At 51.3% G+C, this 17,981-nt stretch overlaps 1 protein-coding gene and 1 pseudogene across 1 annotated transcript; both read left to right on the top strand.

Moving 5' to 3' along the window:
* The first annotated feature begins 2,817 nt into the window (after positions 1–2,817).
* LOC123397164 lies at positions 2,818–8,522 on the top strand (annotated as a pseudogene).
* Positions 8,523–8,804: 282 nt separating this feature from the next.
* LOC123452343 (cytochrome P450 81Q32-like) lies at positions 8,805–11,441 on the top strand. Its single transcript, XM_045128982.1, has 2 exons — positions 8,805–10,057; positions 10,562–11,441. Exons 1-2 carry the CDS (start codon positions 9,038–9,040, stop codon positions 11,174–11,176), a joined length of 1,635 nt encoding a protein of 544 aa, XP_044984917.1. The 5' UTR covers positions 8,805–9,037; the 3' UTR covers positions 11,177–11,441.
* The last annotated feature ends 6,540 nt before the right edge of the window (positions 11,442–17,981 follow it).

The following is a 17,981-nucleotide window of genomic DNA, read 5'->3' as shown; positions in this document are numbered from 1 at the left end:
ATAGCGTGCGGCTATCTCCATCATCTTGCTCATGGAGATGTCGCCTGTCCGACCGAACTTCAGGTATAGATCTCTGTACCGCACGCCTGCCTTGAAGGCGCAGACTGCTTGGTGCTCTGTGACGTTCTCCACCGTGTGGTAGAGGGTCGTCCAGCGCTGGATGAAATCGCGCAGGGGCTCATTCTGCTTCTGGACATAGTGCTGTAGCTCCACAAGACCAGCAGGGCGTTTGCACGTGCCCTCGAAGGTCCTGATGAAGACTCGGGACAGATCTGCCCAGCTATAGATGCTTGATGGAGCCAATTGGTTCAGCCATGCTCGTGCCGAGCCGTCGAGCTTCAGGGGGAGATGTTTCATGGCGACCTGGTCATCTCCGCCACCGATCTGGACCGCCACTCGGTAGTCGTCCAGCCATGTGTTCTGGCTTGGATTCTCCTGTGAACTTGCTAATCCCCGTCGCCAATCGGAAGTTGGGAGGGATGTCAGCTGAACGGATGGCCCGACCGAAGCACTCGGGGCCAGAGACGATGGTCCTGCTTCCACTCGGACGGTCTCTATCGTGACCATCACGGTGGGCTCGACTCCTGTCGACCTTCCTCTGGGTGATGTACCCTCTCGCGTCGGGCCTTGGATCATACGTGTCATCGACTGAACACCGATCATCGTGATGTCGGGGCCCGTAAGGCCCACCCCACGGAGGGGTGCGTGAACGGCGACGATCTTCGGGATTCATGGAACGGCTGCCCCCTCTGCGTCGCTGATGAGAGTCGGGGCTGAAAACCGACCAATGCGTGTTCGCGTGAACAGAACTGTTGTGGATCCTGTTGTGCGACTGGGAGACCGCCGAATTCTGCTGCTGCGCCGTGTGCAACACAGCACGGATCTGCTCGATCCCTCTACCAGCCTCTGAATCAGTCAGTTGGAGGGAATCGGCTATCTTGGCAGCGGCAGCCAGGTTGAGGACGGGTGTACGGAACACCTCGACGTTGCTCTAACGAGTGCGTCGACTGGCAGAACGGTGGTGTTGACGGCGAGCGCCGGATGATTCGCCGACCTCGTGCTCGTTCCAACCAGTCCGGTGGGGACTTTCATGGGAATTGGCCATGAGAACTTCGGCTGCAGGCCCGCGACCCACGTACTCGGAAGGTAACTCATTCGGAACTGAGTCCAAGCATTGGGACGGTGGCGCGACCACAACCGACTCGAGGACCGCCACTTGAGAAGACGCGCTCTGTCGCGCCTGGGCGTGTCTCACCCAACGCTGAAGCCGCGGACGGCGGGACCGCTTGTTGCGGCGCGTGACGGGGGCGAAGATCGACACTAGGGCCGATTGCTGGAGAAGAAGGACGCCGCGGGCACCGACACGGAATTGCGTAGCACCACGACTGGGGAGCGCCTCGACGTCGAGAGACGCATCCCGAAGCCATGCCGAATCGTCGAAGATGAAGGAGAGTGCGCCGAAGAGGATCTCACGACCCATGCATAAATCTCCGCCGGACGACATGATGAAAAGATGAAGTTGCAAACTCGCCGGAAGTCGCTTAGACGCCTGCCCCACGGTGGGCGCCAACTGTCGTGGGTATAAGTCTGACAGTAGATGTGTAGGGTACGAAAGGATGGGCAGAGCCTTAGCTACGGCGAGGTTGTATGAGTTCAGGCCCCTCTACGGTGGAGGTAAAAGCCCTACATCTCAGTGCTCTTGGGAGCTTAGTGTCGAGTGGAATATAGGGTTACAGTAAATGCTAACCCCTGCACCAGTGGGGAAGGGCGGCTTATATAGAGTGCGCTGCCCTCCACAACGGCCCGGTGGACAGGGGTGGAATAGTGGCGAATAAATGCCTATGTTACAGGTAACGTATGCCTTAAATGCTAATAATGGTGTATGAAAACGTATGACCGTTGCCCTCCTGGGAGGTTACGATGTACAGAGTGGAATTCAGTCGGTACGATAAATACGTTCCGAATGCTCGTCACCGACTGGATGATGGGGGGTCCTTAGTTCAGTTGGAACTGTTTAAGGGCCTTGCCCTCTATGAAGGGTAGTCATTGGGTAGGACCTATAGGGCAGGCCTATGACCCTACCCTGGGACTATAACCCCATCACTCCCAACGCCCTTGAAGCGACCGAAATGTGCGTGGAGTCCTATTGGGATTCTTTGCCATAATGCGGAAGTATTGATATTCGATCCTTTGCCAATATCTCTTGGTAGTTTGAGAAGTACCCGTGCATGCATCAAGAGACACCGCACTCGATGCTTGGATCAAAGCTTGATCTTCCAGGATCGTGTAGTTCTTCGAGTTCAACAAGTTCGCAAACTCGGAAGTTGGATTGTTTGAACCACCGCTATATTGAACGATTCACAAGTCACGAGTTATCGCAACAAATGGCGAAAACGAAAGGAAATGGACATGACCGAAGACGCATACTTTCCGGCCATTTCGTCGAAGACCTCGCTCACGGGGGGAGCGACACCGTTGAACGACATCGCTGGGGCATCTCTTTTCGGGATGGAGTGAGAGGATGAAGGATGCGGCTTGTTTGTAGCCGGAATCCTATTCCTCGTGACGCCCGTGGCCTTGGTGACCTTCTCCGCCGCCGGCCGAGATCGCGCAACAGCGTTGGCGCCCGGAGCGCGAGCCTTCACGGCGGGAGCTGCCGGATTTCCACCCTGCACGACCACGTTGCCCTGCCGCTTGCAGGCAGGCGCGACGCTAGCTTGAGCGACGGCGGGGCCAACATGGCCGGCGATGAGATCCGCCCAAGGGGAAGGAGCGTGCGCGATCTCGACGGTGATGGGGGACAGCAAGGAGGCGTCCATGGCGGCGAGGGACGCCCGCGTAGGATGCACCGGAGCGTGCGGTGGCGAGGCAATGGTGGCGGCAGGTGGGGCGAGTGGGAAAGGACGCGCGGAAATGTCCCTCCCACCAAATCTCGTTGCGGATAGGGGATGAGCTCGGGTCGGCCTCCCAGCCCGTGAAACTAGAGGTTGGGGGAGAAGTTTTGCCGCGCCCCGCAAAAATATTTGCGGGCCGGGACGGGATGCGGGGTCTGATCAGGCAGGTTTTCTAGCCCCGACCCGCACTTTGACGGTTATTTTTAGGCCAGGGGATGCGGGGTCTGCTAGAGTTATTCTTAGAAGACCCCGTAGCAATAAGCCTCCAATACACCCACCTAGTCACCTTGTCATGTCAATGCGACACATGGCATCCACCATCTAGAAAAGGAAGATTGGTCAAATGTGCTAAAAATTGGACCGACAATGTAGCAGTTGCCTAAAAAAACCGTGTCAATTGATTTTCTTCCAACCTTTTTCTTTGGTAATTTGTGGTCGGTGACCCCACACTCCTAACGCAAAACTTATCAACTACTCCCTCTGTATCATAATATGTGTTGTTGGGGAGAATTAATCTAGTTCTCCCAACAACAAGTATTTAAGCATCGCAAAAAAAATAACAAGTACTCCCTCCGTAAACTAATATAAGAGCGTTTAGATCACTATTTTAGTTATCTAAACACTCTTAGATTAGTTTACAGAGGGAGTATTTAGGAAGAGAGGAAGTATGTGCTTTTTCTCCACTGAAACTAAGTGAGACATTAAAAAGTTGTCGGAGGAATAGCAAAACCGGTGTAAAAGGAAAAGGTTTATTTATATTGGATAGTAGTAGCAAAAGGACCCGTGCGTTGCAACGAGAAAACATAATACCACTCATTTTTAATTAAAGAATATAGAAAAAGAAATTAAAGGAAAGAGAGAGAGTAGTAGTGCACAACCCATTAGGCATGCCAAGGCCCAGCCTTACCCACTCCTAAATCCCCTAACCTAGTCCGATCCCCAGCCCCCCTCCTCTCCTCCACCTCGCACCGCTAGGGGAGAGAGCCCCACAGGATCCCCAATCTCCCCGACTCCCCCTTCTAATGGCGCCCGCACTCCCCTCCTCCTCTGCTCCTCCACCGCCTCCCACCTCGCGACCACCTCCCATGGTGTGCTGCTGCGAGGTCGGCCTACGGGGCTAGTCTCCGGCAAGACTTACCCCGCCGGTTGCCTGAATCCTCTAACCCCGACGCCCTCACCTCCACGTATGCATCGCCGGCGCCAGCCCCTTTCCTTCGCCCCGAGCCCCCTCTGTCTGGCGGCTCCACCTTTGTCCGCGTCATCCAATTTATTCTTCTCGAATTTGTTCCTCTATTGAATTCCGTTGCCTCTTGTAAAATCACCAAGGCGCATGTATACAAAGTGATGAAATTATCTGTGAAGTATCGATGTGGGATTATGAGGGCAGAAACGATAGCCCTCTCGTGCGTTTTGTGTCAGTCCGGATCCGTTTCTCTTATCCAATGCCATAGGGGGCTCTCTGCAAAAATGAAACGTTTTCCTGTTCGTAAAACATAAAAAGGTATTGCGGGTTTAATTACCTAAAATACAGGGACCCGTTGGAGGATGAGGCGGTCGCGATGGTGATGGACGCGGACAAAGATGGAGAGGTGGCGGCGGTGTTGGCCGCCCTCCGGGACGCCACCCGGGAGAGCGCTGAGCGTCGGCTTGCGCTCTGCCCGCCACGGCTGCTCGTTGCCCTCCGGTGCGTGCTCCTAATCCCGCGGCACGCCTCCGCGCGGGTCGACGCGACGACGGCGCTGGTCAACCTCTCGTTTGAGCTGGCGAACAAGGTACGCATCGTCTGCGCGGGCGCCGTGCCGGCGCTCGTCGAGGTGCTCCGCTCGAGTGGCTCGGCGCCAGAGGCGCGCGAGCACGCGGCCGGCGCGCTCTTCGGCCGGGTGCTCAACGAGGAGAACCTCGCCGCCATCGGCGTGCTGGGCGCGGTGCCTCCCCTGTTGGACCTCCTGACCTCCCCCGCCCACCACCCCCGCGCGCGCCGCGACGCCGGGATGGCCATCTACCACCTCTCGCTGGCTGCCGTCAACCAGTCCAAGGTCGCCCGCTTCCTGGGGGCATCCAAGCCGCTGCTCAGCGTCGCGTCCAGCGCCGCCGAGCCCACGACCATCCGCAGGCTAGCCCTCATGGTGATCTACAACGTGGGCGGCTTCTCGGAGGGCCGCGCCTCTCTGATGAACGCGGGCGCCGTCGCGGCCGCGTCCGGCATCCTCCTGTCCTCCCACGACGTCGCCGAGATGGAGGAGTGGTGCGTGGCGGCGATCTACGAGCTGAGCCGCGGCAGCCTCCGGTTCCGCGGCCTGGCGCGCGCGGCCGGCGTGGACAAGGCCCTCCGCTGCGTGGCCGAGGAGGGGACTCCCGGCGACGTCCGGCGCGAGATGGTGAGCAAGACGCTGCGCGCCATGCGGGGCGAGCCTGACCGACAACAGCCTGGAGTGCAGCGATGGGGACGACTGCTGCGGGAGCATCGTGTCGGACGGGTTCATGTCGTTTGGGTTTAATTACCTAAAAGACAGGGGCTTTTTAAAAAAAATGACCGCAGCGGGTTTTCCAACGGAAGCAATAGCCTCTTTATTATTACTAGCAAAAGGACCCGTGCGTTGCAACAGGAGAAAAAATACCACACGTTTTTAATCTTTTCATAATCATTTTGATTTATGAAAATAATAAACTAACTAACTAATGTAGTCAGTGCTATCCTATTTTATTGAGATATCAACCAGTCCATTGTTAATTCCACCATGATGAGAAATTGAGCGGGACAAGCAAAGCAAAACAAAGAGGCTACGTGAATTGATCAATGGACTGTTATCTTATTTCACTCATGGGGTAGAGAATGTGGGATCAGATGACAAACTGAAGGTGGTGTTCCATTCTCTCTCTCTACAACAATGCAATCTTACATTCAATACATTCATTCATCAACAAACAAATTCCCACAAAACAAAATTTCTTGCCGGTGCTTGGCACACGGTTGGAGGCATGGGGAGGGGATCTCACCAGATGATGAGTTCCTGCCGGAGGAGGGGATACGATGAGGGGAGCAAGGGTTAGGCGCCTTTATCTGGCCATAAGGAGTCGCCGTTGCCGCGCCATAACCTCGGAGTTCCCCGTGTGAGCCATGGAGGCCCGCCTCCACCTGCAAGTACTTCGCTCCGCCGCGCCTTATTCGCGCGCCGCCGCCGTTCTGCATTGAGCAGACACATCATCCCAAGTCGCTGTAGCTGTCGTGTTGATTTGATCCAGAAGTTGTGCTCAAGCGCCGAAACAGGGGCATCAAGCGGGCAGAGGTACGACCGCGGAGACGGGTGGGTTGAGATCGACAGCAGTGGTGGTTGAGGTCAGCCGCGGCGGCGAGTGGTGTGGCAGCGGCCTGGGCACAGGCCAGGGTGGACCAGGGTCGACGCGATGCGCTCGAGCGCCACGACGGGGGCAGTGAGCGGGGAGAGGTACAGCCGCGGAGGCGGATGGGTTGAGATCAGCAGCGGTGGCGGTTGAGGTCGGCCGCGGCGGCGAGTGGTGTGGCGGTGGCGTGGGCACAGGCCAGGGTGGCCCAGGGTCGACGAGAGGAGGCGATGCGTATAGGTATAATTTTTGCAGCGAATCATTTTTTCCTTTTGCGCTGCAGATAAATGATGAAGCGCGTGTTGAATAACAAAAATTACAGGGGCTTTTAAAAAAAACCGTGATGAATTTTCCGAAGGAAGCAATAGCCGCTTTATTATTAGGTATAGATTAGGTAAAGATTTTAGAGAATATTTTACTAAAGGGAAAAGCTAACCATCAGCCGGCGGATTATAATGGCCGCATCAGCCACCTTCCCCGTAAGACACGCGTCCAAGTGACTATGCGGTTCTGCAACAAAGACTATGTTTCTGAAACATATACGATGTTGCAGTGGTCTACTATAGATTTATGTTCTGACCATCCGGCCGCCGCCAGCCGCCCATGAACGTTGCAAAAAATTTCCGCAACTTGACCTTTGTTGTAAAAATTCCTGAAACATGACCTTTGTTGTAAAAAATTCTTCCGCAAAAATACCTATGTTGCAGAAAGACGAAGAAAAAAAATCCTGCAACAAGCAAATTGTTTCTAAAACTCGACCGTTGTTTCACGAATTAACAGGTCCAAAATTTATTTCTTGCAACAAAGCAAAAGTTTCTACAACTCAACCATCGTTTCAGAAATTATGGGATGCCTGACCGGAGCAGATACAACGACAATGTGTAGATCGGTGGATGCGTAGCAGGCCCGTTTACTAAACGGGAAAAGTTGTGTCGGAACTCATAGGTGCACAGCTGGGAACGAAAAATGCAATTCACACTTCGCTTTTAACCTGGTTTGCCTTGTGTGCGGACGTGAGCAACAGAGCAAAATTAGGTGCATGTGCACATGATGCACGTGCTTTGTTTCATTGACATGGTTCTCGTTGAGAGTTCCTTGTCTCCAAAGTAAAATCCCACCAGATCCACTTGCCCCCCTCCAAGTATGAACCGACAGTTTTACTTGCTTTGACAACAATTCCTCGATCGAACCATTGTAAGGGGCATCTCGCGCATCTCTCTGCGGAACAGGGTAAGAGCATGGTTAATAATAACTAACTGTCGATTATAAAAAGTTATCGTTTCACATATAATCAACCTAATAACCAACAAGTATAATAATAAATTGTTAAAAATTACTATTTTATTAATACATGATTCACTTTACATCCTTACATATTTCTTGGAACCCGTGCTAAAGCCGTATGTTAATCTACAACCTGCTTTCCTTCTCTTTTCTTTTATCTTTTATCCAACTCAATAAAAATACAACAGTTTAATTTTACAGTCTGTTAACTGTACCTTATTATACTTGCTGTAATTTCACGCACATGGATGCAGAAATCGGTCATTAAATGTTGTCCGCATATATTATAAAATAAATTTAAACAAATTGGTTGCAATTATTCATGTAAACAAGATGAATTTTCATGGAATTCATTTATATTTTGAAAAGTTTTCACATAAATCGAATAAAGTTTATTATATTTATAATTTTTAACTAAACCCAGTATAAATGATCACTAGTGTCCGTTTTTCATATCTCGCCATGACTGACGAGAACTGAAGTTCCAACTTTTACCTTTGTCTTCTCCGGTTCCGCCTTGGCGTTCTCCAGCTCTCCTTCAACGACCTCCATGGTTGCAACCTGAGCGGGTAATCGACCGACGATGATCATCTCTTCAAGCTTAGTTTTAATGGAAGGGAAGTATAGGTGGCCTTCTTGGGACCCAATCGGTGGAGACGACTTATCATGCACTACTCTTCCTCGTAGTCGGCGGCGGCCGTCAAGATCGTGGCAGAGCTGGCATTGGCCTCCTTATCGTCGCTCTTGTTGCACACCTCATTTGTCGCCTCGTCGAACTCCCTGCGGGTGGTTTCTAACTCCGCCTGATGTTGATGGTACCACTATCTTGAGGCGTATTTCGCGGGCAAAACGATAGGACTCGAGAATGTCGACAACAATGTAAGATCGCATACGTTCTGAACGGACATGAATGCGACACTGACGCGTTAAAACAATGACCACTTCAGGCAAGAAGCGGACGGGCAAGGAGAAAGATTAAAGATGGGCCACGACAAGTCATAAGCGGATGAGCTAACGGTTCTTGCCTGATTACGTCCGCAAAGCACAACCTCTCGTTTTGTTTCCGGATTACGGAAAAATACATGCTTGAACAGTTCGTCGAACCGGTACAAAATCAACTTAAACAACAAAACTCATCCGGACCGCGTAATCCGAACTCGCGGGCGATAAGAAGGTGAGGAGATGCACTCACATGAGCAGTAAAAACTCTGATTGAGTCCACCTCCTTGACATGCTTCCGGTTGAGAGTTGCTTGCGTCCAAAGGAAAATCCCACCAGATCCAGTTGGAGTTGGCCTTTGCAACCGGGGGAGGAAGAGGGATAAGGAGCCAGCCAGCGACGCACGAGCAATAAGACGAAGCCACGCCCTCCATCTACGAACCATCGTGACACGAGCCCTAAAAACTCTGATTGAGCCCACCTCATGGCCATGGACGTCAGGCATGGCGTATGCAAACTGTACCGCGCGGTCTAGAAGAAGGTGAAGCCCGCGCCCGATATATAGGCCGCCATGCAGGATGGTGCCACACAAGACACAACATACATCCAATCAGCCTCAGACCTCAAGTGTCAAGACTCGAGACACATCACTTCCCATGGATAAGGCGTACATTGCCATCCTCACCATCGTTTTTCTCTTCCTGCTCCACTACATTCTACGCAGGGTCAGCAATGGCAGGCGCGGCAAGGGCGCCGTGCAGCTGCCGCCGAGCCCACCGGCCGTCCCCTTCCTCGGCCACCTCCACCTCCTGGAGAAGCCGTTCCACGCGGCGCTGGGCCGCCTCGCCGCGCGCCTCGGCCCGGTCTTCTCGCTGCGCCTCGGCTCGCGCCGCGCGGTGGTGGTGTCCTCGGCGGAGTGCGCCAGGGAGTGCTTCACGGAGCACGACGTGACCTTCGCTAACCGGCCCCGGTTCCCGTCACAGCTGCTCGTGTCCTTCAACGGCGCCGCGCTCGCCACGTCCAGCTACGGCCCGCACTGGCGCAACCTCCGCCGCGTCGCCGCCGTGCAGCTGCTCTCCGCGCACCGCGTCGCCTGCATGTCCGGCGTCATCGCCGGCGAGGTGCGCGCCATGGCCCGAAGGCTCTTCCGCGCCGCCGAGGCGTCCCCCGGCGGCGGTGGCGCCGCGCGGGTCCAGCTGAAGCGGAGGCTGTTCGAGCTCTCATTGAGCGTGCTCATGGAGACCATCGCTCAGACCAAGGGGACCCGGTCGGAGGCCGACGCCGACACGGACATGTCCGTGGAGGCCCAAGAGTTCAAGAAGGTGGTGGACGAGATCATCCCGTACCTCGGCGCCGCCAACACGTGGGACTACCTGCCGGTGATGCGGTGGTTCGACGTGTTCGGCGTGAGGAACAAGATCCTGGCCGCCGTGAGCAGGAGGGACGCCTTCCTCCATCGTCTCATCGACGCCGAGCGGAGGAGGCTGGACGGCGGCGGCGCCGAAGCCGACAAGAAGAGCATGATCGCCGTGCTGCTCACTCTGCAGAAGACGGAGCCGGAGGTGTACACCGATACCATGATCACGGCTCTCTGCGCGGTGAGTCAAGCTTTTTCCACCTCCATGTTTATTAGCAAATTATAAAAATCTCCACTAAGAAAATTAGCTGCATCCTCGTTTAAGTCAGTGGCAACTCTAATGTTTCAAACTGACAGACAGCAGCACGACGAGAGTCAGTGTAGCCATAACTCTAATGTTTTTTTTATCATGCGTCGTGGAATAGATGCCACACGACGTAGGGACTGCAGGAGGAGATGGGACCGAATACTATCGTGGTGTATATGGGTTCAGTCAGTATTGAGTGCTCACTAGCTAGCCTGCACGGTAGATAATAACGCCATATCACTTGGTTGGATGAATCCGAACATGTCATGTCAGTACGCAAGTGAGCACAGACTTTGGTTGGCTCTTGTGGTTTATGACAGTATACACCGACGATTCTGTCGATTCTCACCAACCCGATAAACTAAAACTCGTGGAGGCAATCATACTCGTGTCACGACCTCACCAATAACACTCGTTTTCTGAATGAACTATGTGCAGAATTTATTTGGGGCCGGCACGGAGACCACGTCGTCGACGACGGAGTGGGCCATGTCGTTGCTGCTGAACCACCCGGCGGCGCTGAGGAAGGCGCAGGCCGAGATCGACGTGGCCGTGGGCACCTCCCGGCTGGTGACCGCCGACGACGTGCCCCGGCTCGCCTACCTGCAGTGCATCGTGAGCGAGACGCTGCGGCTGTACCCGGCGGCGCCGATGCTGCTGCCGCACCAGTCGTCGGCGGACTGCAAGGTTGGCGGCTACAACGTGCCGAGCGGCACGATGCTGATGGTGAACGCGTACGCCATCCACCGCGACCCGGCGGCGTGGGAGCGGCCGCTGGAGTTCGTCCCGGAGCGGTTCGAGGACGGCAAGGCCGAGGGGCGGTTCATGATCCCGTTCGGGATGGGCCGCCGGCGGTGCCCCGGGGAGACGCTGGCGCTGCGGACCATCGGCATGGTGCTGGCCACGCTGGTGCAGTGCTTCGACTGGGACCGCGTCGATGGCAAGGAGGTGGACATGACGGAGAGCGGCGGGCTCACCATCCCCAAGGCCGTGCCGCTCGAGGCCGTCTGCAGGCCGCGCCCGGCCATGCGCGACGTGCTCCAGAGCCTCTGATCTGATGATCCGACTTCCTTGTTATAGCATCATAATGCATGGCCTGATGGCGCCGTGCTGGTGTGGTCTCGTAGTAAAATAAATCACACGTACGTATCAGGGTTTTGTAAGAACGAGTAGCTAAGCTATCTAGGTAGCTAGCTTGTAGTGGTACTAAACCAGCAATTTGTATGATTCAGCTTGTATCCAGAATGTGAGTAACTATTATTGTAATTGCAAAATGGAAATAAAAAACTAGGGAGCGAGTACTCTTGATTTGAGCTTACATCCATCTGGGCACGTGGGAGGAGGGTAGCTTCACGTAGAATCTGAGATATTATAATCATTTTTTTCTTCCGTATTTGCAAATAAGAGGATGGATGCAGGACCCACCTATGAAATTTCTTCTTGTTTGGCCTGTGGATTCTAGCTTATCTAGCACTATCGTGTTACTTTTACCAGTTTACTAGTACAATGGTGAACAATGGTAAAATGAACTTTAGCCTGTAAGCATATTATTCAGTCGTACATGATGATTGCTGAAACTGATCTATCAAGTTCACAAGCACAGGCTACAACGGCATGCCATCGCTCGTGAGTCGCAAGGGCTTCATGATAAACATGTAAATTAATTGCTGTTCAATCATGATTATTTTTATAAAAAAGTTGCTGGTTATGATGTTAAAAAAATGATTGAAATTATCATTCATCAAACTTATATACTATGCTAGCATTCACATTTTATAAATTATTTATTTTATGATTTAAATACCAGAGGACGAGTAGGAATTATGCTTGAAGATGTTCATACATCTTCAACGTATCGACAATTTATGAAGTATTAATGTCATAATTGTCTATGTTTACAATATTTTTATATGGTTTTGACACACTTCATATGATTTACTTAAAACTAACCTGGACTGACGCTTTTTTCAGCAGAATTACCGTGATGTTGTTTTTTATGCAAAAACTGAAAGTTCTCAGAATTGTTCGAAACATTTTTTTTGGAAGAAATAAGCAACATTGGAGCGAAGAACCATCGGAGGGGAGCCACGAGTGGGCCACAAGCCAACAGGCCGCGACCCCACCCCCTAGGCCGTGGTGTGATGGCTTGTGGGGGCCCATGTGGCTCTGTTTGGCGTGATTTCAACGCTGAAAAAAAATCCTATATGTACTAGAAACTCCAGAAATAAAGAGAGAACTTTTGCTCCGCTGCCGCAACTCTATCTATCAACGAAAACCAATCTCGAGACATTCCAGTACCCTGCCGAAGAGGGAAAATCATCTTCGGTGGCCATCTTCATCATCCCCGCGGAGGCCATGACGAGGAGGGAGTAGTTCACCCTCGGGGCTAAGGTTTTGTACCAGTAGCTATGTGTTTAATATCTCTTTCTCTCGTTGTAACACCCAAGATGCGATCATATCCTTATTTTGAAACGAGACCTCGACAGGGATAGAAGCGCATCTCGTCGTTTTGCAAAAATGGATATCGTTACAAGTACACGTACATAATAGATGAGTATATGAAATTGGCTTACACTAGCCACAAACTACATCAAGTTCACATCAATACAGGAATATAAAGTCATCATGAAGAAGAGCAGGGTCCGACTACAAACAAAAACAAACGATAAAAGAACGCCGTCCATCCTTGCTATCCCACGCTGCCGCCCTGGAACCCATCCTAGATCGAAGAAGAAGAAGAAGAATAAATTCCAAAAGCACATTCATTGCGCTTATATCATAATATCACTTTAGCTATACCTGCAACTGGTGTAGTAGTAATCTGTGAGCCATAGGGGACTTAACAATCTCATTTTCAAAGGTACCAAGACTAGCAAAGCTTAATGTGTGAGGTATGGTTAAGTGGTGAGGCTGCAGCAAATGACTAAGCATTTATTTAAGGTGGCTAACTTACGAGTATAAGAACAAAAGAGGGGGGTGATCTATGCATAACAGACGTGAATTAATGATGATCAAATGAATGATCCTGAACACTTACTTACGTCACACATAACCCCACCATGTACTTAGTCGGAGAAGGAACTCACGAAAGAGACAGTCACGGTTACGCACACAGTTGGTATCTTTTAGTTAAGCTTACTTCAAGTTATCTAAAACCGGATGTTAAACGAAGTTTCCACGTTGCCACTTAACTGCGGGCACGGCTTTTCGAAAGATTTAACTCTGCAGGGGTGCTCCAACTAGTTCATCACAAACTACCACACGCTGCACCGGAATATCCTCGATCAGGGAAAACCCTTGATCTCCTCGGGTTCCTATTGAAAAACCTCAACCTCGAGATAGCCCAAAGTATCTTTGGTATACCTCACACAAGACTTTCGAGAAGAGTAAAACAAGTCCAGCAAGGCCACCCGGTGAGCCAGATCCGCGTGCTCTCTATCTACGAGCGTCATCCGTCTATGCAAAGTGAACGATAGCCTGAAAATGCCTCGAGTTACCCCGAGGTGGCACCGCCGACTGCTAGGTGGGTGGACCAACACTCAGGAGGAGCACTCGCCCGGGGGGGGGGGGGTGATTAATTATCCACGGGGTGATCAAACCCTATGCATATTTTAGTTGTTATTAAGCAAATAGTACCAATGTTGGGCCTTTCCAGACGAGTTTTATACCAAAACGAAAACCAAGAGGGTCCCCATAACAAACCCAAGCATGTTAGGAGCGCTTCATATGGAGCTTAACATCGGTAGCCGAAACTAAGGCAACAAGGTGGAACAAAACACCAGGCTAGAAAGGCCGATCCTTCCACCTTTTAACAAGTATATATATGCATTAAATCAAATAGCATTAATATGGCGATATAACAAGGAACCCATGTTTTGACATGGAAGAAACTGCACCTGCAACTAGCAACGCTATCAAATGGTTAAGCTAGCGGTAACATAGTCAAACCGTGGTTTGCTAGGTTGTGTAAAGGTTACAAGTTTTCATAGCAATGTCGGGAGGATGACATATAACAGGTGGTAGGCAACGAGACATAACGAAAGAAACGAGACAACTAGCATGGCATTGATAGTAATGGTATCTAGAAAAATGGTCATCTTGCACGTGATCCATCTTGGAAGAAGAACGAATCCGTGAAGTAGGCGAACCAACGTAGTCGAACAGATCCTCACACTCTGAAGAGGATCGGAACTCTATCAAGAAGAAGTAAAACGGAAGTAAGAATGAACACACGATATTCACCACGGCACATGCACGATATGACGCACAACCTAATATGATGCATGCCCATTTCAATTATGCAAGGCATGGCATGGCAATTCACAACAACCAAATATGCAACAAGTTGCATATTGACGAAACTCCACATACGAATTATTTAGTTCACTCCCGTTTAGTACACGACAATATTAAATGTTGTTTAAACATGACACGAGGTTAAGCACAAACTACACGTCATTCTAGTCGGTTTACGTATATAGCTCATCTCCAACGAAGTTACGGTCTAAAAGATACGAGCAACACAGATATTATGCCATGAATGCATCATGTGTGCCAAAAAATAGAATGGGTGAAAACAAAATAGAGGCTGTGGGGATCTGATCCCTGGACCTCGAGGATGATGGCTCATTGGGACAACCAACTGCACTAAAGTAGACATGCGAAACAGGATGGATTTGGTCCTATAAAAACCATACGTGCAAGCTGGTAAAAACAGAGACAACCAAAACAAATATAAATGCGGGGGGGGGGGGGGGGGGGGGAGGCATTGGATTCGAACCCAGGACCTCGTGGTGGAGTTGCAAGGCACTTGCCAATGCGCTGTTGTAGCACTTGTGGTGAAACATGGAGCGAATTCCTATTGATGAACAACCCTACGGTCTTGTCATGCAGTCTAATCACCCCCTCTAGACATACTTTCGATCTTACAAGTGGTAGCAGAGCTTTGGTCTCCATTGCATTGATTTCACAACCTTGGAGAGTATGGCATCTAGCGAAGGAAATTATCATCGTAGAGGCGATGTCACTAATTTTGCTAGTTGGAAGCATAAGATGAAAATGCATATGCTTAGCTTTAATCCTCATGTGTGGGCTGTTATTCGTGTTGGTATGCAAGGTGATTTCTTGTGAGAAGGGCGTGAACCAGATCGTGACGCGACAGCTGATGAACTGAAGATGTTACAACTTAATGCACAAGCGTGCGACATCATCTTGAACTGTCTCTGCCTCGAAGAATTCAACAAAATCAACCGCCTTGAGAATGCAAAAGAGATTTGGGATACTTTGGTCGATATGCACGAAGGTACGGATTCTGTCAGAGAACGTGGATGTGCTTCAAAGTCAGCTTGACAAGTTCAAGATGAAGGATGGTGAAGGTGTCGCTGAAATGTACTCTAGGATAGCTCTCATCACCAATGAGATTGCTAGCTTAGGAAGTCAAGAGATGACCGACAAATCCATCATCAAGAAGATACTTAGAGCTCTTGATGGAAAGTATGACACGGTGTGCACATTGATTCAAATGATGCCAAACTACAAAGATCTCAAGCCAACTGAAGTCATTGGTAGGATTGTCACTCATGATATGTCATTCAAGGACAATGATGAGCTGCAAAACAAGTCACGCGGTGCTTACAAAGCTTCATGTGATGATCCCGCTACTTCAAAGGACAATCTTGCCATTGATGAAGAGATAAGCCTCATGGTCAGAAAATTCAACAAGTTCTACAAGAGTAGAAACAAAGAGAGGAGCTCAAGCTCAATGCAAGATGATAAACGTTCGTCCAGTTGTGACCGAAACTGATACAATTGTGGGAAGCCTGGACACTACTCCAATGAGTGCTGAGCTGCCTACAAACGAAGAGAAGAGTCACCTCGAAGACGAAGCTCAAGAGATGAGTCACCTTGCAGAGAGAGAAGGAGTAGAGAAGATTGTTATGAACAAAGACACTCATGGAGAGGCAAGGAATTGGAGAAGAAGGACAGATACACCAAGAGCAGCTCTAGAAGAAGACATCAAGCTCATGTTGGTGAATGGGTTTCTGGCTCCTAGTCTGATCACCACTCCGAGAGAAACTATCACTCCAACTCCGACTATAGTCAAGATGAAGGTGTTGTTCACATTGCACTTGTTTCCTCAAACTCCTACGACCTATTTAACTCACCAAATGAGGGGTATAATCACCCCCTCTACACATACTTTCGGTCCTACAAGTATGTCGGCCGCTCACAAGTGCGCCACATGAACTGTGTGATGATATTTTTGTGTGCCAGCATATATGAACTCAGGGCGATGGCATGACCGTTCGCATAATCTATGACCGCAGATCTTTTTATTATTATGTGCGAGCGATATTCAGGTCCGCGCGTTGGGCGCGAGGCCGACAAAAATGCAGAAGATGGCGGACGAAACGATCCAAATGAATAAAAAAGCGAACATATGACGTTTCCGCTTGGGTTAGCGTGTTGGAGTTGCTCTTATGTCGATTTTCCTCTTATTTGCATGGTCAATTGCAAATACAACAGTTGAGAATTTTTAATTTTGCAAATACAGGAAAGAATGCACTCGTATACAATGCCCACTCCCTAACCTTTTTCTCGACCGCGGGAATAAAAAGCACATGAATTTGGTAACAAGAAACTGTAAGGGCTTCTTTGATTCAAAGGGATTTCATAAGATTTTTGGAGGATTATCCTTTGTATCCTTATCTATTCGGCACAATCCTTTCTCCTCCACACATCTTCCTTGCTGCTCTATATCTGCTCGCCATGCTCGAGAGAAGGGATGTTCCCATGGGAACGCAGACTGCTAGCCCACCCTACCATGACCCAACAAGAGCGAGGGTGCCCATGACCTGCTGCATCAGGTCGCGCATCGATGTGCTGCTGCAACCCCGCGGGCGTGACAGAGGCGCACTCCTGCCACACAACATGCACGGGGAGGCAACCGCTCGTAGGTGATGTCGGCGATGCGCTACAACGCCCGTCGACTCTGGTCGCTGCTGCAATGCAACAAATCTTTCCACGAGCGATGGTGCTGTGACACCGCAACTCATCCATGGCCCCTGGTGCTGCGACACCGCAACTCGTCCATGGCCCCTGGTGCTGCGACACCGCAACTCGTCCATGGCCCCTGGTGCTGCGACACCGCAACTCGTCCATGGCCCCTGGTGCTGCGACACCGCAACTCGTCCATGGCCCCTGGTGCTGCGACACCGCAACTCGTCCATGGCCCCTGGTGCTGCGACACCGCAACTCGTCCATGGCCCCTGGTGCTGCGACACCGCAACTCGTCCACGGCCCCTAGTGCTGCGATGCAACTTCGTTCGCGCTGGTGTTGCGACGCAACTCGTCGACGCTACTGCTGATGCAAGTCACCAGCGACGGAGCTGCAATGAAGCACTCACCGGCAATATTCCATGCTCCAGTGCAGCGCTCGCGCGGGGCAACTCCTGGTGCTGCATTGCAGCGTTCTCCGGTGGTTTTTCGGAGATCGGTGCTGCAATGGAGCTTCGCCGGCGGCTCCGCATGCTTCGATGCAGCGCTCGCCGTCGGTGCTACAACGCAGCACCTAGGAGAGGGGGCAAGAGGCGGCGCCGCCCATTGTGCTGTTGCAACCCAACACACAAGGGGAGGCAGGTGACGTTCGCTGCCGGTACTGCAACGCTGCGCCCGCCGGCGGCAACCCCTGCTCCGTTGTAGCACTCATCGGGGCTCTTGGTGCTGCATCTCAGCGCTCGTCGGTGACTCCGAATGTTCGAGATCGAAGCAAAGAGGGGAGTTGGTGATGCGATGCAAGGGAGACGTACGTGCGTTGACCATTCCATGGGGGCTAGGAGAAACCGATCGAACAGTGTGG

Source organism: Hordeum vulgare, chromosome 5H (genome assembly GCF_904849725.1).
Source record: "Hordeum vulgare subsp. vulgare chromosome 5H, MorexV3_pseudomolecules_assembly, whole genome shotgun sequence".
In the NCBI taxonomy this organism is placed as follows: Eukaryota; Viridiplantae; Streptophyta; class Magnoliopsida; order Poales; family Poaceae; genus Hordeum; species Hordeum vulgare.
The sequence above is the reverse complement of the archived record's forward strand: the minus strand, read 5'-3'. Positions and strand labels throughout refer to the sequence as shown.